General features: G+C 40.2%; 1 protein-coding gene across 4 annotated transcripts in view; it reads right to left on the reverse strand.

Moving 5' to 3' along the window:
- The window catches only part of msraa (methionine sulfoxide reductase Aa), a 38973-nt gene extending 12722 nt beyond the window's left edge, over positions 1 to 26251 (reverse strand). Inside the window, exons 1-5 of one of the 4 annotated variants that reach the window (XM_028605776.1) lie at positions 25837 to 26251; positions 5551 to 5619; positions 5009 to 5128; positions 1647 to 1751; positions 1036 to 1142 (exon numbers count right to left, since the gene is read on the reverse strand). In XM_028605776.1, the coding sequence (XP_028461577.1) occupies positions 1036 to 1142; positions 1647 to 1751; positions 5009 to 5128; positions 5551 to 5619; positions 25837 to 25972 (537 nt within the window). In that variant the 5' untranslated portion in view covers positions 25973 to 26251. Of the gene's footprint in view, positions 1 to 1035; positions 1143 to 1646; positions 1752 to 5008; positions 5129 to 5550; positions 5620 to 6447; positions 6539 to 7145; positions 7369 to 22895; positions 23496 to 25836 lie in introns of those variants that run through there. The other 3 variants (XM_028605777.1, XM_028605779.1, XM_028605778.1) reach the window with 3 other exon arrangements.
- Between the last annotated feature and the right edge of the window lie 986 nt (positions 26252 to 27237).

The following is a 27237-nucleotide window of genomic DNA, read 5'->3' on the forward strand; positions in this document are numbered from 1 at the left end:
AATATTAGTATTCTAACAGCACTTGATTAGGATATGGTATCTGAAGTCTTTGCATCTCTGTTTCTCCATCATTCCCGTATGACAAATGGATTTTTTTTCTAATTATTGGCAGCTATTAATTAAAAGTGGAGGCGTGATTAAAGCAATTAAAATCTCCATATGACCCCACTAACTGCAATGATGCTTTCTAGTTGCAAAACTAGTCAAGTGCTTAAACCCAGGAACCAGGTTTTTTTTTTTTTTGCCCAACACATCAGCTCATGTTTCCATTAGATCCTAAATACAGTGTCTGATGTGTTCGGAGGCTGGACCTCAGCAGCAATGGAGGCAGAAAGAGTAAAACAAAGACCCACTGTCTGAGTGAGACAAATCCTTCTGAAGGAAGCAAGGTTCTAGACTGGAAAGGACGAGGAATAAGAGAGAGAGAGCGAAAATAAGAGAGGAATAAGAGAGAGAGAAAAGGGACTTTAATGAAGACCAGACTACACTAGAATAGAAAAGAATAGAGTAACCTCCTCCTCATCAGTTTCCATGGCAACAAGCCCTGTTGGTGGGATAGTGATGCAGAAGTCTCAGCAGGAGAGAGTTCAACAGAGGGTGTGTGTGTGTGTGTGTGTGTGTGTGTGTGTGTGTGTGTGTGTGTGTGTGTGTGTGTGTTAAAAGCACACACACATACACACACACACACACACACACACACACACACACACACACACACACACACACACACACACACACACACACACACACACACACACACACACACACACACACACACACACACACACACACACACACACACACACCCTTTATATTTCAGTATTCATCTGCTGACTCCAAAAGCACCTCTGTGACAGAAAGAAAGAGGGATGGGCAGCAGAGGGGGATGCTGGGAAATGGAGTCGGTGAAAAAAAGAAAGGACAAGGAAGAAAACGAGGACAGGAGAAAAGAGACAGATTAAATGTAGAGAGAGGAGAGGAGAAGTGGCGATGATAGAGTCATTAAAAGGCCGATTGGTGAATAGATGTGGGTACCTTCTGGTATTGATCTTTGGAGGCCAACGCTTCCTCGAGCTGCTGCTTTGTGTCGGTGTAGATGGCAGAGCGGTACGCTGTCCCAACATCGTTCCCCTGTCGCATCCCTAAACACGCAAAAAATGTGAATATCAAGATTTCAGCTGACTTGACCTGCATTCGTCCTCCTCAGTTCTTGGCTGAGGCAACATCAGAACATCTGAAAACAACAGCCGACAGCATTTTCTAAAAATATAACTTGTCTGTCTTGGCACAACTGAATGCTGTTTGTTTCGATCATTTCATCACGTATTCCATTCATCATTTCAGTGGCAGCTTGTCAACCACAATGTCTCATTAGCTCCAAGATTTCAGCCACTGGAGTGATGCGGGCTCTCGAGATGGCAACGTGTCTGTCAGTCTGTCAATCACACGCTTTGGTCAAACGTGCAATATTTTTTGTTGCAGAGTATAAATCCTAATGACTTTGGTGACCTCGTGACTTTTGATCTCGTGCCACCTACAGGTCAAAATTTCAAATTTCGGATCATGGCAGGATACTACTGCGATACGGTGCGTTCGAGCAGTGTCCGAATAATCGGGATAATGAGTCCGTGGCTGAGAGGTTGTACCTTGAGTCGGGTCGTGGCTTTCCCAGAAAACCGCGAGCAAGTTGGCAAAGCTGGTCTTCTCCGGATGGTAGACAACTCTCACCACCTCGGCGTGGCCTGTCCTACCTGCAAAATTCAACATCGGTGAGTTCGTGAGAGTCAACCGAGGTTTCACATTGGGTTTAGCACTAATGTTTGAGATCCCTTCCAATTCGCAGCTTACAAACATGTTTCTATTGGTATGTACTTGTACATTCTTTTCATTCCTCAAGTTCTTATTCCCAGGTATATTTTTTCAGTAGGTGTTCTGGTAGTTTGTAGTTGCTGTTGTTGTATTTTTTTTTATTTTTATTTTTTTTATATTATTTATTATTTCTAGCATATTTCTTGTATTTGTGTGAGTATGTGTGCATGTCCTTGTGACTTGGTGCTGTAACTGTAATTTCCCAGTTTGGGATAAATAAAGTCCATCCATCCATCCATCCATGTGTTTTGGGATTAATAAAGTCCATCCCATCTATCTATCTATCTATCTATCTATCTATCTATCTATCTATCTATCTATCTGTTTTGGGATTAATAAAGTCCATGTATTGATCTATCTATCTATTTGTCTTTTTTTATTGTGGGTTTTAATGAAGTAATAATTTGAGTTAAGGTGCAATACTGTTTTTACTGCCCCATTGTATTTTTTTTAAGATCAATTTTTTATTTATTTTTCATTTAAACAACAAAAACAGAACAGACAAACACATTTGAACAAGAACAACCCCCTCTCCCACCCCCCACCCTCCGCGGTCTCAAGGAAAAGATAGAAAAAAAAAAAGAAAAAGAAATCACACCTTGCCTAGTCGCCCTCCTCTAGTTCTTGTGATGCTGAGGTAATTAGGACTGATACACCTTTCCATAGGTCTACAGTGGATGACTTTGCTTTGTTAATCCTTGCTGTAGAGAGCTCAAGCATAACTATGTCCAGAAAATACGCCAACCTGAAAATGACTATTAAAGTGGGTTGAATATAAAGGAACTTACGTCTATCTCTTTGAGAACTTGTGGAGAATCATGTCACAGTTGACAAAACCTTCTCAACTCCTGGTCAACTTACTTGCTTCTTCCAGACCTCAGAGCTATTATGCACACTTATTATTTGCAGAGTTTGGTAAATTGTGATGAAACTGTAAATGTTGTACATTTTCATTTTAGGACTCTTAGGATTTACTGGTTGAAAAAGTCCTAAAGTCTCTGTCAGGCATTTTAAACTTTTAGGTGTAAATGATGAAATAGTCCTAAAAGTGCTAAGAATAATGGGAAGTTTCAAGAACTGATGAAGCCGACAACTGATCAAGACTGTGTGATTCAACTGAAAACTCTGAAATGTACACCTCAATAGAATATAACACCTTATATAATGCTCAAACATAACAAACGATCACTCCTGCTGACGGATGGACAGACAGCAGCTGGCGTTAGTAATGAGTGTGACCTATTACGCTGCACCTTATCTGCCTCCTGTCTCTCATTCTACCTCCACTCCCAGCTCTCTCTCTGTTTTATTACTTTTTTAATATGAGGAGTTATGGATTCCTACGGTAGATATAGGCGAACAGAGACAAAGCAGCGGTCGATATTAAATTAATGCTTCGGCAGGACAATCTCGCAGGAATAAAATCATCTCGGACAAAACGGAAAAATAAAGTAGTGGCTGGAACCAGAGAACAGACATTTTACTGGTACATTACCTAACATTCTCATTATGACGCTATTTCACTGTGAACAACTGACTGTGTGTTTGATAGTCAACCATTGAAGTAGGGCTGCAACTCACAATTATTTTACTTGTCAATTAATCGGACGATCATTTTCTCGATTAATCGATTAGTTGTTTGGTCTATACAGTACAACGTCATAAATTGGTGCAAAATATGGATCAGTGTGTCCCAAAGCCCAAGATGACATCCTCAATTGTCTTGTTTTGTCCACAACTCAAAGATATTCAGTTCACTGTCACAGAGGAGAGAAGACACTAGAACATATTCACATTTTGTCAAGTGGAATCAGATCATCTTTAACGACTCAAACCAATTAATCAATTATCAAAATAGTTCAGAATTTAATAGTTGACAACCAACCGATTACTGTAATTGATTCATCTTTGCAGCGCTACATATAAGTCTTAATGCAAATCTTAATGCACTGAGAGCAAAGTAATGTACTTAAGTACAATTATAACTTGAGTATTCCCACTTTATGCTTCTTTATACTTCCACTACTTCTCAGAGAGAAATATTAGTTTTTACTCCATCTGATAAGAAAAGTATTTTACCCAGTTGGATACAAAGTATCTCAAATTGGCTCCACATTGACAAACTACAACAATAAAATGCTCTTAAATGTATCCCACAATATATCGCTTTTTTGATCGTCATCGCGATATCCAATGGCGCAATATACATAAAGCGAAAGGCTGCTCCGTCAGGTCCCGTCGGGCTCGGGCAGGGTTCGGACAGATATTTAGAAATGATGTTCGGGTTGGGCTCGGTCACATCAGCGCGATATGATTGGGCCTCTTGTGCGCGCCTGTGTTAACGTGAGCTTGTTGCCCCGTGTGCGCTGATTCACTCATCTGTTGACATTTCCGAATGCCTTCCTACAGTTGCTTAACAAAAGCGGGCTTTCAACACAAACAACTGTACATGTGTCATTAATAAATAAAATGTAACTGTGTCGGACGCGGGCCGGGCTCGGACAGAAAAATGCGGCCCGATCCGCACTCTATCGCAGGTGTACGTTTAACATTAAAACATGATGCATAAGTAATATGCATTTCTTTTCATCCATTCTGCACAGTTTAATATGCAACTCAATTGTATATGATATTTATATGATGCGGTTAGGGGGTCCCTACTCGGTCTCTCCTTCTGCTTAGGGGTCCCTGGCCTATAAGACGTTAAAGACCCCTGCTCCAAACCATTGGGTGCTGCACAAAGAAACAAAGAAACAATCTATGTAACTTAAAATAACAACTTTACACACTTGTCATTTTATTTGGTTAAGTTATCTGCTTATGTGAAACTTTCTAGGAGAATAAGTTAGAAAGAAAGAGAGACAGGTGGTGATGCAGGTCTAATGATGGATTCACTCTGCACTGGCTGGCTGGAGGAATCACTGGGAGGTCTGGGCATGCATCACACAGATACACAGTCAGCTCAGAGTGGTCAGGCTTCCATAGCAGCCGTATCCATGCCCCAGTATAATAGGGCCTGGGGGAAACCATTCACTGTTCTGTTTATATGTGTCTTGTTTTCCACCGTCTATTGACTCTCAGTTGACAACCCACTGTCCAGCACGCTATGTGTGAGTGTGTATCGGTGTGCTGAAGCTACCTGTGCAGACTTCGTTGTAGGTGGGGTTAGGTGTGTATCCTCCCGCGTAGCCCACTTGGGTGGAATAAACCCCTTTTTGTCTCCAAAACTTCCTCTCTGCCCCCCAGAAACAGCCCATACCTTCAAGAAAAGAAACCAAAACTTTGATGAACAGCCTTCAACATCCCATCCATTTCACCAGACAACAAAAGAGAAAAGGCCCGTGTGTCAGGGGCGGGTCTAGAGGGCCGAAATATGATTGCTGATTTAAATGATTAATCAATTAACCAAGAAAAAAATCTACAGATACATAGATAATGAAAATAATCATTTGCATTTCTGCAGAAAAACTAACTTGAAGGTTGAGTATTTACATTAGAGGCCAGTGGTAGACAAAAAAAGAGGTGCAGTGTGACTGTGGATTAGGCCCTGAAGCAACACAACATGTTGGATTTATACATAATGACTTGATCAAAATAAGCTTAAACTGGCATGATAGTAGCTAATATAAACTACCACTACTATATACCACTGAGCAAAATAAACCGTGAAATAACACTCACCAAATATGACCATCTCTGTCCCCTCTGGGAAAGGTGGAACAGTCCTGTTGCCGTTCACATCATGTTTGGCTGCAACAGAAGGAGAGACAGAATAAGAGGTTATGAACAGAAAAATAACAGGCTAGATCAACGTGGCAAATATTATCACCTGAGCTTCACTGTTGGGTCCAAACTGACTGAAGGATGGAGGATGTGACAGTAATATCTTTTTGATTACTGTGTACTCAAACTGCACAGGGTCGCTTTTTCAGTTGTTGAGCTAATTTAACTACCTTGTGTTACTGTATTGTGTGAACAGTTAACTTCATTTAATATTCCATGTGGCGTTTTATTTTGCGGAGTTTAAATGTTCCACCAAAACAAGTTCCTTCTTGACTATTTTGCAGAGCCACCGTCGCTGTGTCCGGAGCTAAGTGAAGACAATTGGGATTGGTTTTTAAAAAAAGCACTCCACAACACTGTGGTGATAGGTCTGGCAATGTAAAAAGTAAAAAGTAGCTATAAGTGTCCAGCAAATGGAGTCTGAAAAGTGAAAAGTATATTTCTCCCTGAGGCATAAAATTGAAAAACTTCAGTCAAGTGCAAGTATGTTAAAATTGTACTTAAGTATAGCACTTGAATAAATATACTCCCACAACTGAAAGTAGACAGAAAGGCAACAAGCCAAGATTGTTATCAATCTTCACTGATACTAATTTAGGCTATCGTTTGCAATGGTTTGTGCCAGTATCTATTCATATTGTTTAAATTGTTAAGGATTTAATTTCTCTCTCTACTCTCCCACACCACCATGAAATGATTTGCAAACAGCTCGTCATATACACAATTCATATTTTAAATAAGAAGCGTGTCTCCAACCCAAAAAATAAAAAAAATACACAACACACACACACTGACCCAGTTTAACAGTGGTGAGCAGCTCTGCATAACTTCATACCAGCTGCATTCACTCCAATCAACACAGAGCTAGAGGTGCACGAGGACCCATTTGAGGCCACGCAGCCACCTGGCTGAGCTAACACGCATTAGTGGTAGCATGCTGGAGGCTGTGTGTGTGTGTGTGTGTGTGTGTGTGTGTGTGTTTGTGTGTGTGTGTGTGTCTGTGTCTGTGTGTGCAGATGGCTTGCTGTATAATGCTGTGGGGGAGGGTGATGGATTAAAATAAATGGGATGGGGTAGAATGAGAATAAACCCAACATCTGGATCCCCTCCTTACACCCTCCCCCTTTTTTACACACACACACACACACACACACACACACACACACACACACACACACACACACACACACACACACACACACACACACACACACACACACACACACACACACACACACACACACACACACACACACACTTTATGGATGGAAGCATAATTGTTGTGGGGCAGCATGCCTATAGACAAAAGCAGCCAGATGGATACTGCCAACCAATCAGCAGCCCCCTCCAAACAAACACACACACACACACACACACACACACACACACACACACACACAAACTGAAGTTGTCCTTGTTTGTCTGATTACTTGAGCAGCCTTTCATTCAGCTGAAAGACAGAAAGTGTCAGTCAGTGCGACTGTCTGACTCACTGTCTCACAGACATCTTCAGAGACACATTCTCATCTTCCTCTGTATTCTGGGGGAGGAAGGTTTTGGAGCGCTGTAGCCATTTTCCCATCTTGATTGTTTGGGTGCAGCAGCTCCTCACCTCCAGTCCCTTTACAGTCCCTGCTGGTAATTTGGCTTCCCATCATGCAGTAGTCCTGTTGTTAGTACGGTCAGGTTGTACACATAATTTGCTTTGGATCCACACACCAAATCCTAACAAAATATGAAACAAAACTTTATTTATAGCATGTTTCATATAAAATAGAATTCACAAGAGCTGAAAGGTGCAAAAAGTAGATACATTAAGACAAAACTATTATTGTAAGTTGTATGTTTAATTAAAACAAAATAAATGTGATAATAATAAATCACATGAAATCCAAATTCATGAATTATGTTGTAGATATTTTTTAAATACAGCATGTTTAAATCATTTTCATGAATCACTTTGTGCAATTTTAATAATAAATGTGTGAGAAAGTATTTGGTTCTTGGTCATATATGACGTGTCTGATTCAAAAGGTTTATCTAGAATTGTTTTCCTTGATTGGTTGACCATAACATCAGTAATATGTCTTTATATACAGCACCTTAATAATTAGCACCATGTTACCCATGTGCTAATTACTGTAAGAACCCTTCAAGAACTTGTATATCTCCCTGATTTCCAAATGAAAATGTAAGATCCTGCTACTTAAAGTAACACTGGAACAGATATTCCTCTTCCTCTACCTCTTCCTCTTCCTCCTCCTCCTCCTCCTCTTCTTCCTCTTCCTCTTCCTCTTCCTCTTCATCCTCCTCCTCCTCCTCCTCCTCCTCCTCCTCCTCTCACATTATCTTCTGTGTGCATTAGTAATGGCTGCCTTCAGGGACCAGCCAAGGCATGTTCATTACTGGCTACAGACACACGCACACACGGTGACACACACACACACACACACAGATAGTTAAAATATTTAAATGTAAAAGTCAGTGGGGAAAGACAATAAGTCCAGATAGAATACTAATGAGTGTACCAGCTCTGTGTGTGTGTGTGTGTGTGTGTGTGTGTGTATACGCCACACAGTTATTTTTGGAAAGAGCAGAATGAGATCCGATGAAACCACAATGTTTTTGATCGATATTTACTGGTAAATTTGCACTCGTTATTAAGGGGCAGCACTCATTTAATCACAGATAATTAAGAAAATGTTTCCGTTGCCAAGGTTAAACTGGCTCTCTGGCTTTCCTGCTTTCCTGCACATGACTTCATGTTTGGTTTTGGTTCTGCAAAAAGACTAAATTGTGTACGCGTCGCCACAGAACCGACGCAGCAAGAACGTTCCATTTTTGTCTGGATTTGTTCTGTATACGCTACCATTTGACGGCGAGCATTTTTACAATTCGTTTGTGGGCTTGATTTGTGCAAAAACTACTGGCCTGGGGTGCTGCCAGGGGAAAAGAACATATCTTATTTGAGGCTGGTAAATCTCACTGGGCTTTTAAATCAAGTATACAAGCACATTAACACGCAGGACAAGGCGCCTCTAATGACATTCAGCACTGTGGAATTTTGTGCCACATTTGACTGCATAGAGAAATGGAGGAAAAGTTAAGTTTTCACCTTATGACATGATCAAAAGGTAATTGGCAAAAAAAAAAAGAAAAAAAGAAAATGCAGTCAGGATAATAATACTAAGTAAGAAAATTTACATTGTGGGTGTTAAAATAGTCCACGTTTTAACTCAAATGAAGCCCCAACATAAATGTATGATGATATCGGAATTGTCCAACACAATTATATGCTTTCTTTCCGAGAGATAAATGAGAAGATCGATACTTCTCTCACGTCTGTGTATTAAAGATGGAGCTAGCTTAGCTTAGCATTAAGACTGGAAGCAGAAGGAAAAAGCTAGCCCGATCCACTTTTCCATGTTGATAAGAGCATTAAAATGAGAAAAAATAATGGGACAAAAAGAAATCAAGGGACATTTAGAATAGATAAAAAAATTGCGATTAATTGCGAGTTAACTATGACATGAATGCAATTAATCGCGATTAAATATTTTAATCGTTTGACAGCACTATTATCAACCCATCCAAGGTTTACTGATTAACACCTTGTATCTTGTTCATTTTGATCTGTACACAAACAGGTGTGACATATGCTCTCCCTGATGCAGTTTGGTCTTACACTGACCAAAGCAGCAACTACAAAATAAAGTCAAATAAAGTAAACATACTATAGAATTGGAATGGCCTAAAAATAAAAGGCAAAGATGGGGGATAAATAATCTCCCAAGCACAAGAACGAAAGAGCTAGAAAATAAATACCTTTTCAAAAACATCCATTAATATTCTACAGTTATCTTCTCCCACACACACACACACACACACACACACACACACACACACACACACACACACATTTTTCTGGAAAGTAATTATTCCATGCAGCACTCCTTTGAAATGCCTGTTCTCGTAGTGGCCTTTATCTCACTGGGAATGATAACAACGCTTCTTGTTGATTAATTGAATTCATATTCTTGTGTGAGGTCAAATGCAAACAGTATGTGTGTGTGTGTGTGTGTGTGTGTGTGTGTGTGTGTGTGTGTGTGTGTGTGTGTGTGTGTGTGTGTGTGTGTGTGTGTGACTCAAGACTATGGGTTTCTTGTCACAGCATTGCCAAAACTTGCATTAGCACAAAGATACTAAGGATGTGAATGTAAAAATACACATTCGGTTTCCAGAATTATGTTTTTTTCAACTATATAAAAGCCAGCTTCTGACTGGTTTCTACTGGCAACTCATTTTTCTTTTATTTGGCGGTAAAGAGCAGTGAACAAGGTTAGAAAGCACTTCAGGACACTTCACATCAAACAGCTAGCCACTTCATTTTAGGGACAAATGTGTGTGTGTGTGTGTGTGTGTGTGTGTGTGTGTGTGTGTGTGTGTGTGTGTGTGTGTGTGTGTGTGTGTGTGTGTGTGTGTGTGTGTGTGTGTGTGTGTGTGTGTGTGTGTGTGTCACAAAAATAAACCTGATCCCAGAACATCCTTTATCCATAAATGACATCAGAACAGGCCTTTATCCATGATGACATCTGTGAGACACACACACACACACACACACACACACACACACACACACACACACACACACACACACACACACACACACACACACACACACACACACACACACACACACACACACACACACACACACACACACACACACACACTCACTCTCTCCATTAGTGCTGCTCTATTTCAGCTCAGGCCTACATGCGTGTGAAGGAAGGCAGAGCTCAGCATGTCCTTTCATCTTGCCTTCATCATTTTTTAATTTTCTCTTTTGAAACAACAGATAACGATACAATATACGAGATAGACGATAAAAATAGATAAAGATAAAAAGGTTAGCATTGGATCTATTGTTGTATAATGACTACAGTATATAATATACTGTATCATGACGAGCATCCTAAAGACTTACGTCAGCCTACGAACGGTGGATGAATTATTAATTATTCTCTACATTTTGCCAGTCCACGATAGACCAGAAGACAAAGTACACATTACATCATCGTGCACACAGAGCTGACTGAGATGCTGAGCCAGCCTCCTGCGTCAGTCTTTTAACTTCTTTCCTAACGTGTTTTCCTTCCATCGTTCATCAGATGCATAATGACTGAGAGTTGTGGCTGCAGTAAGAACAAACTGAGTTTGCGTATAAAGATTTAAGAGAAGACGAAAGATTAAAACAGGACATGGGAGGAGAGAGAGGAGGGATGCTGCAAAGGCCTCTTGCTAGATTTGAAACAAGGAATTACATGATCAGCGTCTTACACTGTATCTGCAGGAGGCGTTCAGGCACAGTATTGAGAGTAGGTCTCCCACGTTTTGGCAACACTCAGAGACCAATACACAAAAGCGTAAAACAAAAAAGTGAAACTGTATATCAGACGCGTTCGAGATGGATGACTGAAACACACAGTTAGTCCCTTAAACCACCAGGACGCCCATAAGGATCATTTTCAGTTATCTGTTGGCAGATCAATTCATTACTTTGTCTGTAAATTATCAAAACATTTGCAAAAAGTCTCATCCAAAATTTCCCAGAGGGACATCTTTATATTGATTGCTCAAACCGTATCCACTTTTTTCAAATCTATTGATCAACTAATTGATTATTTGACTAATAATGTGAGCAATTCACTAGAAATGGAGCCGTTTACTTCCATTGAGGTACGTCTGCTTGGTCCGGCTATAATCCGGCTGATGTCGTGTACTCTGAACCCCATTAGGGGACCTTCAGTTGAAATTATTTTTTCAAAATCTGCTGACATGTTTGACTGATAATCTACATAGACATATTATCATAAACCAGGGGTTTCAACGTCTTATAGGCCAGGGACCCCTAAGCAGAACGAGAGACCGAGTAGGGATCCCCTACCGCAGTGGTTCCCAACCTTTTTTCCTTGGCGCCCCCCCTACTCATGCCTAAGAAAAGCCGAGCTCCCCCCTCCCCCAAAACCGAAGTTGAGGTAACTCTGGAAATAGAGCCTTACTTTCTTTTTTGATACAGAGCATTTATCAGCACTGTGACGTTTCTCCGCCATGTTTCATTCATAAAATAGTGATGCCGTGGCAGCAGGAAAAACGAGGATACAACAGAATATATAGTTTTTATACAGACTTTTGTATACATTATATATTCTAGTGTATTATCATAATTTGTTTAACATGTGCACATTTTTTTTTTTACCTCAACCTCAAACCAGATAAAGACTCGCGCCCCCCCTGTGATCTTTGCCGCCCCCCCTGGCGGTGCCCGGACCCCAGGTTGTGAACCACTGCCCTACCGCATATATCGTATAATATTGAGTTGCATATTAAACTGTGCAGAATGGATGAGAAGAAATGCATATTATTTATGCATCATGTTTTAATGTTAAACGTACATCTGAAAGGCACAGTGACTCCTTGACCTTAACTGTATGGCTACCATAGTGGCTAACTTACCTATAGTAAGCTTATGTGTACTTTTTTTTTTTTTTCACAACTAGGCCAATTTATCTTTGCTTATATGCAATTCATATTAATGTATATTTTCAGTTATTTTAATTTTGGAAATTAACTCTGAGGACCCCCTAGGGGTCCCGGAAGCCCTGTTGAAGATCTCTGTCATACACCCAATGATATGATGTGAGTCAGTCGAGTTTAGTGCTAATCTGAAATGGCATTTATCTCTCTCTCTCTCTCTATATATATATATATATATATATATATATATATATATATATATATATATATATATATATATATGCAGCTCTGTGGGCCTCTGATAAATGCTAACATTAGCATGCTAACAATCTCAAAATAACAATGAGTAGAAGAATTGAGTTTTGCAGGTATTGGCCATAAACCAAAGTAGTGGACATACGGTGCAGCTGTGTCGTGTTAAGAGATCCTGCTAGAAGTATTAACTGTATCTTCACTATCGATATCATAAGTGAACATCAGCACAGGGATCTTCCAGCTCTGCTAACCCTCAAAACGCTGCCCTGAGCCTGGAGAGGAGCTACAACCTGGCCTCAACAGTCCAGGGCTCCCCCGTCTCCTCCCCCCTGGAGCTCCAGACCTGACAGTGATAAATGAAACCCTGTAGCTGATGTCTGGCTAGGGGATATTGGAGAGTCTACACACACACACACACACACACACACACACACACACACACACACACACACACACACACACACACACACACACACACACACACACACACACACACACACACACACACACACACACACACACACACACACACACACACACACACACACACACACACACACACACAAGATTGCCTCAACTGCACTGCAATTAAATCTACAAAGTAACCTACCCCCACCCTCTCCTCCTCCTGTGTCTCTCTCTCTCTGATTGCCTGGTTTCTTCATCTTCCTCCTGCTCCCCCATTTTCTTATCAGCTTCCATTTACACTCCCTCCTTCACCCATCTTTCTACCTCTCTTTATTTCTCCCCGCTACAGTGTTTCTCTCTCCCTCTATCTGAGCCTCCCAATCAGCTACACCGATTGCCATCATCGTTTTTATTGCTGCCCATCATTACAACCATCAGTCGTTATCCTTATTGTTCTGCTTCTGACAACCTTCTGTGCCTGTCTCACAACACGCAGCGCATCTCAAGGGAGACGCGCTCGGATATTTTAAAAAAGGTTTTATATTGATGAAAACAAACTGCTTCGTGGACTTCAATGGGCTTTAGACACAAAAGCCAAGGTTGTCGTTAGGGAGATGCTTCCCTTTGTATATAAATGTGGTAGAAACACTTAATAATGATGAAGGCTGTACATACTGGATTTCTATTGTAGAGGGCAGAGTTTTCCCTCAGGAAGTTGTTGAGCAGAAGCATTAAGCAGACATTGAAATACAAGTTTATTTATCCAACTATTTATCTTTAACTTGTATATACACACACACAACACATGTACACGTTTTTTTTTTTTTTTTCTATCTGGGTGTGTTTGGATCGGCTCCGAGCGCCCTTGGGGCTCTTTTTTGAAAATCCATTACATCGTGTTAGGGGTGATTTCCACAGCTTCATTCTGGATCAGATCTTAAATCTTGGCCCCTAAAGACCTCTACCTCAAACTAACCAAATGATCACGCTTGACCGGCAGTGCTGCTTTTGCCTCGAGTTTTTACTTTTACATCCTGATTGTTAAAGAAATAAATTATGAATGTTCTCTGTTTTTATCCCCCGCCGTTGCAATATGCTTCTTTAATATAGACAAAGCATCTTTTGAGCCAGATCCTGAAGCATCTAGTAACTGGAAATCTGCCCCATCCATTAAAGACAAGGCATTTGCTGTCAGAAATACCCCTACCTGGTAAGCATTACTTTACAAATTCATATTCTTTTCAAAATAAATCAATTCCAACAGGTTTTCTGGAAAGAAAGCATTATTAATGTATTTAAAAGTCACTAAAACCCAATGAATATCTAAAGGGTTTACAGGGGTAACAGATATCTCCATTTTTATTTATTTTCCTTAATCATTTTGTGCGCGTGTGTGTGTGTGTGTGTGTGTGTGTGTGTGTGTGTGTGTGTGTGCAATCCAGGGAATATCAATCAAACTGGTGTTGGTTCATTCATTTTAAGAATTGCTTTTATCGGTTTTTGCAAATGAACCCTTAATTTATTCAATATTCATTCATCATGGGAAACGTTATCATTATTGTCCGTACGTGGTAAAATCTATGCTTGCTTGTAGAAAATTTTTAGATTTTTGTTGCTGTGAACTAAGACTGTAAGTTATGTTAGAAATTAATTGGATTCAATTACTAAGAAACGTACCAATTAAACATTGTCTATATTTTTCTCTTTAATTTGTACCAAATTACACACATCTTCACAAGAATCTTGGGAAAGTTTTAGGGCTGGGTATCGTTTAAAAGAATGACGATACTAGTACCCTTAAAGTGATACCGATTCAGAAAAAGAGTACTTCATTTAATACAAATTTTCTACTTCATTCGATACCCATTATGTGAATGGAAGCATCGGCACACTGAACTGCCAACTCCTGCAAATACACTGAACTCGACTTCACCCTAGGGCCTGGCAATATGGAGAAAATCAGATATCACAATAATTTTGACGAAAAACCTCGATTTTGATACCGCATTTATATTAGTGTTGGCAATTGGTGCTTTCACAAAATATTTACACAATAAGATTTTTGATAATCATCAGTAATGTGGATATAATGACTAAGTGGGTAAAGGCAAATAATAGAACAGCTAAAACAGTCTCTAAGTTCAGAAAATGACATCACTTTACTCCAATGCAGACTTTAAAACCAGGAAAAGACACTTATGCCATACGATATCCAAAATCTAAGACGATATCCAGTCTCATATCACGATATCGATATAATATCAATATATTGCCCAGCCCTACTTCACCCCACCACGGACTGTGTGGGGTTGTAGCTGCTGCGGTAGTGGGCCAATCACATGTCACATTACAGTTCTTTCCAATTGCTAACATGCATTGGTCAAAACTTAAGTCCCACTGTCAAAACATTTCAGAAAGTCAGCGAAACGGAAGTCAATGTGGACCAAACTGTGAACCGTCGCAGTAAATCAAAGCACGCTTGCGGAAATTGGCTGCAAGCAAAATCACACAAATGGTGAATGTTTTCTGGATCAGGGCACAAAGAGGATCGAATGAAGGTGCCGTCTGACTGGGAGAAGTTCCGATACTACTTTTTGTACCGACACCCAGCCCTAGAATTGAATAAAGGTTTTACCACAGCTCCGCTTTCCCCTGAAAGCTGCTCGAAGATGCGTGCGTTTTCTTGTCACAAAGTACACATGCTGTAATTATATAAAATTATCTCCTACTCGCACAACACCTTCTTCACCTTATAAGTGTAGAAAGCTGTGTTTCCTGTTTTGTTCTCCTTTTTTTCATCTTCTCTAAACCTTTGAAAGACTTAATTGACATCTACTGTATGTTAGAGTGGTAGTCGGGGTTAATAAGTGTGTGTGTGTGTGTGTGTGTGTGTGTGTGTGTGTGTGTGTGTGTGTGTGTGTGTGTGTGTGTGTGCGTGTGTGTCGATCGATCACTCAGCCCCATTAGTACTGAGGCAGAGTGTGTGTGTTGTAGGAAGGTTGGGTGCAGAAAATAGCACCTAATGCACTTTGCACTTAAAAGATGGTGGACTGACCCTTTCAGACATAGAAACTGTAAAATTGCTGTGTACGTCATCTATATATTAAACGTTTGGGTCTGCTCATGAGATATTTGGAATTTTGCACACAAGATGAAGTTATATTTAATGGATGAAGGGAGAGGTTGCTCACTGCAACATGCATGCAGGCTTTAATTATCATGAATACATTTATGATATGTTGAGAAGGCTGATCTTCATCACGCTGTGTACATTATCATCTCTTGGCTTCTGTGTTTAATGCTGAAACTACAGCCACACTATGTGGAGTAAAGGCACTTTAGCGTTGCTGGGTTTACTGTTTAGTGATATAAAAGGTTGCAGTGTTTACATGCAGTTGGGCTCAAAGTAAAGGGTGAGGGATCTGCATTAGATCTACAGCAATTATTCTTCACTCTCTGCTGCAATCAAATAGAGACTCCTAAAAGTCAGATTTCCTACCTTCTGCAAACACAGCACAGACTTTGATTAAATATCAGATAGTGGCCAATTAGTGCCATTTTGTGTAGATATATTTAATGTTGCATGAGAATAATATGTTCTCACCCCCACTCAAAAACATTTTTTTTTGTCTTTCCTTTTTTTTTCTCATTCACTCAACACACCCGTTCTCTACTGTGTTATATATAAATGGAACACAGGCTCCTGGCTACCAAATATGCTTTCCATATCTTCCCTACACTTTTCCTAGACTATCATGGCAGGTCAACCCAATAAGGTGATTGATAATCCTCCTAAATTTATATCGTGGAATGTCAAAGGGGTTAACAATACAGTCGAAAGACAAAGGGCTTTATCTCATTTGCAACAACTTAAGGTGGACGTGGCGTTCCGACAAGTAACCCACCTTTGTACTGCTAACATCACCAGCCTCAGGCGAAACTGGGTCGGCCAGGTCTATCAGCCCAAGTTGAATGCCAAAGCTAGAGGGACGGCCATATTAATAAACAAGGCGATCCCCTTTCAATCCCAGGAGGTGATTAGTGAGCCTAATGGGCGATATATTATTGTTGTTGGAGGGCTCTTCGCCAGCCTTGTAATTTTGGTGAATTTGTGTATGCCCCTAACTGCGATGAAAAATTAGTTTTGGCAGTACCCAAATTGGACAGTGGGTTACTTATATTGGGAGGTGACTTCAACTTAGTACTAGATGTCACCTTGGATAGGTCATCAACCCCCCCAGAATCTTACTAGAGCAGCTGGGACTGTGCATGACTTCATGATTCAGTGTGGCCTTTCAGGTGTTTGGAGGTTTAAGTTCCCTCACACTAGAGCTTACTCCTTTTTCTCCCGTGTACACCATACGTACACCCGGATTGATTATTTCCTACTGGATAATAGACTGTTGCCTAAGGTGAGATCCTGCTGTTATGACAGCATTGTTATATCTGACCACAGTGCTTTTCTATTTGAGGTAGACCTTCCAAACCGCCCCCCCGTTAAATACAACACGGACACTTAACCCTCTTCTGCTGTCAGATGATAAATTCATGGAGTTCATTTTAGCCCAAATCCAATTTTTTTTTAGGGACAAATAATTACTTCCCCAGAGATTTCATATGCTGTGTACCTTCGAGGTCACATAAACGCTGACTTTTCCACTATTAAAAAAGAAAACCATTCAAAATTAGATAGTATCTCTCGTCAGATCTTAAGATATTGATTCGAAATATGCTCAGTCCCCGACCCCAGATCTCTACAAGGAGCGGTTGAGGCTACAAACCGAATTCAATCTCTTGTCCGCAGACAATGCAACATGTCTTATCTTGAAATCCAGGCATAACATCTGAGTCTGGAGATAAAGCAGGTAAGCTACTGGCTCTGCAGGCACGCCAAACTGCTGCCAACCGCTCAAATACCCAGATTCAATCACACTCAGGTGATATATTGACAGACCACGATGACATCAATAAGGCTATTTTTTTGCAATTTTAGTCGAACCTTTACACATCCGAGTATAATGAAGACCTCGACCCCTCGCAGGTTTAAAACTGCCCACTGTCCCAGAGGAACAAAACTGGCCGCGGATATCACAGTTCCCAAAATTGTTGCAGCTATTAAATCCATGCAGAATGACAAATCGCTAGGCCCAGATGGTTTCACAATCAAATTTTATAAAAAGGTTTTCCTCTTTTTTGTATTAACCTTGTTCAAAATCAATAAAACATATTTCAAAAAAATGTAAAAATTTAAATAATAATTACTGCCGCAATTACCTGCTGCTGTACCTGATTTTTGACTCAAATTCTCCTTACGCAGTATCTCTGGCTCATGTAAATGAAAGTATGTCAAAATTGTCAGTGAGTGTTTCCATTTTACACTACTTTATACTGCTGCCTCATTACAAATCGAGGGAAATATTGTACTTTTTACCTCACTACATTTATCTGACACTTAAAATGACTTTTTACGTAAATAACTGATAATATGATGCTGTACAATACTCACCTATCCAGTAGTATACCACATATCTAAAAATAAAATGCTCTTAAATGTATTTGTTTGCAATAAAAAAAAAGAATAATATAATATTTTACAATAATATAATGCTGTTAAAGGAGCCATTCTGCATAATGAGTACTTCTACTTTTGATACTTCAAGTACATTTAGCTGATAATACTTCTGTACTTTTACTTAAGGAACATTTTGAATTCAGGACTTTTACTTAAAAGGAGTATTTTCAGACAATGGTATTTGGCATGTTTTAATGACTTAATAGCCCAGATATTAAAGGCTTTTAAATCATCTCCCTCTTAAGTGCCTCAGACTCCTTCAACCAAGAGTATTTCTACTTTTACTTAGCATCGGAGTACTTCTTCCACCCACTTCTACCCATTTTACACCGAGCATTATCTTGTGTTTTTGATCAAATCAGAAAAAAATAACATTAACACCGCTGAATATCTTGAGTGTCATCGCAGTTATAACCTGTCAGGCTCAGTCTCTGTCTCGTTTCTCCTTCCCTCCATCTTTTCTCCTCTACCGCTCTTCTCTTCCTATGTCGATCTACAGGTCTCCCTCATCTGTTATGTCTCTCACGTTCCCCCCCCCTTAAACGTCCATCATTTTGCCCTTCAAGGTTATAAGGCCACCGTGTAATCGACAAAGAGCTCTGCTGTCGGAATCACACGCAAACACACTTTCATTCGCCGGTGTCCCTCTGTGTTGTCGTGGTAACGGCTGCGACATGGGTAAGATGGATTGAGGAGCACCTGAACCTGATAACGCCGCACAGTCGCTTAACATTTAACACGAGAGGCGTGATGGATGGCCTGATACGGGTCTACAACACCGGCTCCGCCCGGATTCCCCTAATCTTCTGTGTATCTGATGACCTACTTGGCCACAAGTATGTGGACACCAGGACTTCTGAGGTGCAAAACAACAACTGGGAAATGAGTATCAGTCCCATAGACTGTATACAAAGATGGACGGTGCGTCGCCGCTTCCTCCCACTGTACAAAAGGTGAAGCCAAAATATCCCCGATACGGGCGCCACCATCTTGTAATTTTGGAGCCAGAGTCTGCGCAGTACTGAGCAGATGGTGGAGCCGAGGTATGAAAGTCCCGCCCATACACCCGGCCCGACCAATCGCGAGTCAATCCCAGCTGTCAATCATGATGTTTCACCCACGTTTTTATAGCATCAAATAATGCATAAAAACTAAATGATCAGAAAACTGAACACTTGAACAGACATCAGCGTGATCAGAACTACCTAAACTGACAGAAACCATCTTTGGAAAATACATATTTGATGATGTGTACTTTGATTTTTTTGATTGGTCCTTTCCACTAACATGGATGGGGAAGGATTTATGACCTACACTGCAGCCAGCCACCAGGGGGCGATCCAGATGTTTTGGCTTCACTTATACAGTCTATGCATCAACCCCTGAGGCCTGTACTTATAGCCAGTATATAAACTGGACCAACAGATCCCGTTGCTCTGGACAGAGACCAGTGAAGGATATTAGAAGCACTTTTCCGGTGAGCGCTGACTGAGCGTTACTGAGCAGCCTCCAACTGAGAGAGACGACGTAAATGTGACGTGAGCAACGTGTCTGAAATTTGTAAGTCTTCTGGTAGCTGTGCCAAGAGAAATCTCAATCATTCCCAATCTTGCAGAGACGGAGAGCGTAGGTATATAAGGAGATAACATAGGCACAGGCTAATTATTGCTAACTAAAATGCTAGTTAACATTAGTAATTAAACCTAAACAGCTAATGTAAGTCCAAACTGCCTGCGAGCTTCTCCTGTACTATACGGTAATTCCTCTACTATGCGACAGTAAGTCGCGTGGTTATGACCCAATCGTTAGCCTATTTTTACAAAAACGTCTGCTACGGAGCCATAACGTGAGGTACAAGGTAATGTAATAATCTTTAGACATAAACAATGGACAAATAGAGTCTTTAAACGCTTCAGATGTAAAGTTATTCACTGTCAAAGTGACGCCAAAATGAATGGGAGTCAATGGAATGCTAACGTCGGGTGATCGTTTGGTAGCATCAAAATGGCGCCATTGGAGATTTGAGTTCTGAAGCGAAGCTTACCCCCTTGAGCATCTACCACAGTTCATGAAAATGCTAATTTTTTCAAGCCATGTGATTTACGCATTTACAGCGTCGGCTATTTTGTTTTGCCAGCTTTCCTTCCGGTTTTAGGAAGCAGCGACTGCATTGCGTTTTGCCTGTAAAACCGTGTCTGTGCTCTTCATATTTATGTAGAATTATAGTTTGCTCTTCTTATATAAAATATGCGGTTCTGGTAGATGTTTGTGAGTGGTCGTGCTGTGCAAACACCGCCTCTTTTATGTGAACGTGCGCGCCGCTGGATTGGGAAACCCTGAGTTGATTGAACTACTTGATAACCACCGTCGTGACGCAGCTTATGCGGGACCGTGGTTGTCAGGTTAGGTGAAGCCGGGTAATTGAAAGAAATCCAGGGCATGTTGATCTGGATTTGTAGTACAGGCCTCTGGTATGTCCACTTGAAAATATCAACAATAATGAATCATCACCAGAAAAAAGCTAGGTGAACACACTGTTAGTTTGGCTGCAGTGTGAGCTGTTCATATGGAGAGAATCAAAACAGCTGGCCAAAGTTTTTTTTGGCTTCAACGGCGTTTAGCTCACAGTGTGAAGAAACTTGTTTTTTTTAAATACACTTGATATTATGAAATCAGAGTCTTATTAGCATAATATCACTCCTGATATTTGTCAAATACTCCCTGTAAAAAAATGACACGTTCCACAACAGCAGGCGATTATAATGATTTACACCCGCTAATTAAAAGACCAGCTGCTGGATGTCTGAACACATCTGCATTAAGCTATGATGAGGAGGACATTACCTTCTTCATTAGGCTTTTGTTTTCACTTTTTCCATCTCTGTGTGTGTGTGTGTGTGTGTGTGTGTGTGTGTGTGTGTGTGTGTGGAGGGGGAGGGGTAAAATGTCAACTTGGGGTCTTAATGTCTACGTAACATCAGAATACAAGTAACAAAAGAATTAGATTTTCAGATGGATTGTAAACCACTAATTAACCAATGAAAAGGTGGTAAATTCCATAAATCAGACTTGATACTACTTTTGATACCGATTTTTTTAGCAGAAAAAGCATAGTAATTACAATATTTTTGTTTCGAGGTAACTAACTAGGCTTGCAAATGCACATCTACTCTTTATTTGCATTAACTCAGACTTAACTTACTTTATGTATATAAACTTTAACAATCTTATGTAAGAAACAGCACCAACAGCCACTTATTGCAAATGGTGTTGAAGTTCAGACAGTTTGGGAATAGTAAGGTGGTTAAAAGTAGAACTGAAACAATTATAATAAATGATTGGGTCGAAAGAAAATTACATGGAAACCATTCTGATAATGGATTGTTACAGACATTTTCAAGCAAAAAAAAATGCCAAACATTTGTAGGTTCCAGCTTCTCGAATGTGAGGATTGATTGCCTTTTCTTTGTCACATACAAATATGATAGAAAACAGAATATGTTTGGGTTTTGGACTGTTGTTCGGATAAAATTAACAATTTGAAGGAATCGCATTGGATTAAGGGAACTTGTGATGGACATTTTTCACTATTTCCTGACATTTTATAGACCAAATGATTAATGATTGAGAAAATATTCTTCAAAGAATTGTTAATTGCAGCTCGGTTTGAAAATATTGATTAGAATGATTGCATGTGCATGCCTTTTATCACTACTTGTGTACAATATCCAGACTGTTGACAAAGTAGCATGAAGCATTTTAAAGTAGCAAAGGATATCAAATAAAGATTGATACTTTGAACCAGTTTTTTTATGCTCCATTATCTATCATCCATCTACAATCTATGAGCTACAATCAATCGGAACAGCTACTAAACCGACATTGTGGTGAGACGATATTGTCAACCGCTGTTTCCAAGATCAAAAATTAACTTTCAATCTCAACTTTTTAGCCAAAATTTAAGAAACTTAACTCTCACTGAAAAGCAACAGCTTGTTTTTGCTGACCTCCAGCGGTTTCCCTTCTCACCTGGCTGCAGTGACGTACAGGTGTACCCTAGGATCCTGTGACATCACTGTCGGGCGTGGTTACAGGGGCAGCAGAGCTCATTTCTGACCACAACTACTTATCTAGTGTTCAAAGATCCAGAATGAACGTTCAGTCCCATCTATCTTCCAGTTTGCACAGTTCTGAATCCCCCCCCAAAAAAACGCTCCGATTTAATATCTACTGCGTAAAGACATTCAAGAGGTCAAACAACACGGAAACACCTGCTTTGGTCTTTAGCTAAAGGCTTTTGGCCCAGCTTGGCCTGCTTCACACCCTCTGGGTCAACTGCGTTTGAACACGTATATTAAGATTTCACGCTTAAATTGATATTAAACCATTCTCCCAATACACTTTAATCCAACTGTAATCCAGTTGATTTGGTCAAAGACGTTCAACAAGCATTCGTACACAAACCTCTTACTTGGCGCGGGGTTGGCCTTCCTCTGGCTGCGAGTGCACTCTTTGAGGTCAAACATCCATTCAAGTCTGGTTCAGAGACGTTTGGTTCTTCAAAAACATACAAATACTTTTGCTGTACTAAAATGACAGGTCGTATTATCGGTATATTGTGGTCACGCTGCACTTTGTGTCCAAAATTTGGTCAGGTCCGATGGCTCCAATGGCGAATATCATTCAAAAAAAGAAAAATTGTTTGTTTTGTTTTGTTTTTTTTGGGGTTCCCATAGCCCTTTCAGAAGCCGAGTTTTCAGTCGATTGAAAGTAGTTTTTCCTCTCGTCTTTTCGGAGCAGAGGCAGAGCTTGTCCCCATTCACCACCACCTCCACCACGCCTGGACATTTCTTGATTTCCTCTGGCGCTGCAGCCCTGAGCCAGACAGACAAAGGAGGGGAAGCCCTGCCAAGTCTCTCCACTGCATGCATGGCTTTTTCCTTTCCTCTCTGCTCCCTCGCTCTTTTTTTCGTGTCTCTCTCGATCGTGGCAGTGTTCCCGAGAAGCTTTGGCGACGCTCCAGCATGTCTGCCACTCCGTCTGAACCTTTCCATCCATCCATCCATCCCAATCGTCCTTTTCGCGGTGGACCCCCCCGCCCTCCTAACCCACATTCTCCTTCCCCCGTCCAACCCCCTCCAGTCTGAAAAATACTGAACACACTTTGGGTAAATCAATCCAAACCAAATTTAAACTCAGACTCAAACATTTGACTTTGTTATCTTCCCATCCTCCCATTTCTCTCCATCTCTTTAACACTGAACACAAATATCACTGAGTCAATATCTTCTCCACACAACCTTTACACTTCCTACTTATTACTGTCATCTTTCTCTTTTTAATGTTAGTGTGTGTGTGTGTGTGTGTGTGTGTGTGTGTGTGTGTTTGTCTCTCTCTCTCTAGTGGTCTTTTGTTCAGTGCCAGTGCAGATCTATTCATCATGTGCCAAAACTGAGCGCCCTCACTTGTAGTGAAGAGGGGGCAGCTTGGAGCCAAATGCCCCAACTGCCAACTTTGGTGCTGCTGTCGGTCGGTTTGTACACACAAAAATATCCCTATCTCACATAACACACACACACACACACACACACACACACACACACACACACACACACACACACACACACACACACACACACACAAACAAACACAAACACTTTTGTTTGAGCCATATTCATGTTATGGTGACAATTATGGTTTAGAATAAATAAATAAATCATCAGATATTAAAAGACAATACTGCTTTTCATGAATTGAAGTTGCTAATATCTGATATTTATTACCAATATCCTCATTCAATGTCATCACATATCACAATCTATCTTTTATTGAAAATAAAAAATAATAAAACAAGTTAGTGAACATTTTTGTTTTGCATGCTTAAAGAGTTTTCTGATACAATGTACAATGTAGTTGTTTGAAAGGGGTGATAGAATGCAAAACTGATTTCACTCAGTCATAGTTGAATAACGACAGTTCGGTGGGTAAATAGGACATACATAGAAGCTCAAAGTCCCACTGACACCCCTTTACTATGAAAATCTCATATTTTAAAACTGCCGCCGAAAACTGGCGAATCTCAACAAAGCTGGAAATTGACGTCAACCTCCCAAAAACCGGAACCTTTGTCAGCCCATGGGTGTATTAAGAGAACGGTCACGCCCCAACATTTACATAGGCTACACAACTGACCTGAGATCAAGTAGTCTTCTGAATCTAGCTAGGTCGCGCAGATCTCTGCTATTCCATTACAAACACTACAATAAGGCTCAACCAATCAGCACGCAGCTCATCTAAATATTCATGACCATACCATATTTGGAAGAAAAGCTCTTGTTACAAATAGGGCCAAAACACAGGGATGCATAAGGGCCAATAAAATATCAACCAGGCCATTTTCAGCCCAACTAATGTTAAATACCCCATTAGGAGACCATAAGGAACAGTGTAAAATACCCTATATAATCATTCTATCACCCCTTGAAGAAAAATGTCCATATTTACGCCTTGTGAGCATTTACATCAGACTACTCAAGGCGGCTGTATGTTTGCAGAGTCTGTCATAAGGTTTGAAACATACTGTGCATTGACAATATAAACTATGATCACTATTTCATTTGGGTTTAATTACATTACACAATGGACGTTGGCTGACATCAGGCCTCGGTATTTTCTTGGTATTCAGGCATTTCCATGTTATTAACTCAGATATATTGGAGCTCTCAGAAAAGTCCTAGTTTTAAAGTCGTTGAAATGTTGCCTTGAGCACTGTTAACATGTTAGAAGTCTGTAATTACAGCAATAATCAACAATGAGATTTTTGACATTTTTTACCAATATCCTACTAACTACAAATGCAAATATTTTAAGCAATATAATTCAAAACTTCTATGTTGCCTCATTATGTCTGATTCCAGTACTGCAAGAAATGTAAAACTCTGATGAAATCTATACAATAATAAAACATCGATGTATGCTTGTTGACATCTGACCAAAGTATCTTACTTAACATTTAGGGCCTTAAAAGCCTATTTGCCTCAAAAACAGGTAATATGCACCGACAAGTTGTATTCTTACAAGTATGCACCACAATTACACACATGTGGAGTAGGCTATCTGTGTCAATGTATTCATACAGTGTTCAAAAGCCACACTGGTTTGCGCATGCGTAGTAGTAGCAGCAGCAGCAGGTGCTAATGGCTAAATTTACAGTTAACCCTACTTCACTTAATTACGTCTTTATAACATAATGTTCCCGTCGTGTACGGAAGGCAACGCCGCAAAAGTCACCCCGAGATAACCAGAACACAAAGGAAACCAGCAAAAGAATCGTTTTGGTGCGCTATATGACGTTAGCGTGTCATAAACTTAAGCGTTATGCTAAAGAAGCTAAAATGCTAACTCTAACTTACCGGATACTTTGATGCCGTCAGTCCGGCCGGGCAGCGCTGCCTCTGGAGTCGTCATCTGGGCTTTAGAGGCCATCTCTCCCATCCTACTGTTGATAAAATGACGCCAAACCAGACGGAGCCTGGAGGACGAGACCATTGATCCACAGCAGCACCGACACACTCCTGCTGCACACCGAGGGCTAGCGTTAGCTCAGTTAGCTAAGCTACATAACAACGGTCTTACCTAACAGGGCTTGTGTAATGCCAAGGTGTCCACATGTTACTCAACACCGACCATATAAACATAACGGCATGCCTAAATACTCTTAAAACATGACGTAAAGCATTTGTCACGCAAGAACAAGTCTGTATTTCTGCACAAAAGTCGACTCCAAGCAGTTGGTTTATTTACGATCAATTCTTATCTTCTTAATTTGTTACCTATTTCAATTATTTAATTATATCACCTGCGCCGAATTTACCAGACGAACTCGTTATTTCTTCAGTTAATTGATACGTACAGTTTAAACGTGTGTCCCGTTGTCAATAAGCAAAAGAAAACACAAATTTGTTAGATTTATGAATGGAGTTTGGTATCGTTGTAAACCATTCCAACAGCTGTGCTTCAAAGTAATTTCATACACATTTATTCCAACTGTATTACAGAAAACATAGACACGTGAGCTTTGTTTCTGTCACTGCTGTCACGTTAGTGCTACCTGTGACTCCTTTTAATCGGACTGCCCTTTAAATTGAGACAGGTCCTTTGCTAACCCTTATCCAACATTTCAATTAGCCTACATTACAACCTTGGAGGAAGTCTGGTATCTGGGCCATGCATCCAAATTATATTTATTTTTGAAAAAAAAAAAAAAAAACCTCCGTGAAAAAAACAATAAAACCAGTTGTAGATCTGGGACACAAAGTATGAACTACCCAGCTACCCATTCACCTGTAATCGTGGAATATTGGTTAAGTTATTCAATTGTATACATGCAAAAGTATATCTCTAAGACCTACAATCTCTGTCACAACAATTTCATAATAATCAGTTTGAGGCACTATTTACCTATGTAAATGCCTTTAGTCTAAGTTGTGTTAACTTAATCAGGCTCATAAACAAGTATTACTTAATTTAAGAAATATTAAACTATGCTATGTGCTATAACGTCATTATTGGCCTGACAGTAATGCGGTCAGATCAGAACACACCAAACTACACTGTGTACAGCGGTGCAAAGTGGTGTGAACCGTACACACAAATAGCAACGTGGATGGGGAAACAAAAAATGTTATTTGGACGATCATGTCCTGACTTGTGATTTTGTCAACATGTTTGACGCAATCAACACCAAGTTCCTCCTGTTTCCTTCTTCCTTTTTATGGTGATGTTTCCTTTTTAGCAACTATAATATAGAAAAG

The sequence above is a fragment of the Perca flavescens genome, chromosome 18, assembly GCF_004354835.1.
Source record: "Perca flavescens isolate YP-PL-M2 chromosome 18, PFLA_1.0, whole genome shotgun sequence".
Classification (NCBI taxonomy): Eukaryota; Metazoa; Chordata; class Actinopteri; order Perciformes; family Percidae; genus Perca; species Perca flavescens.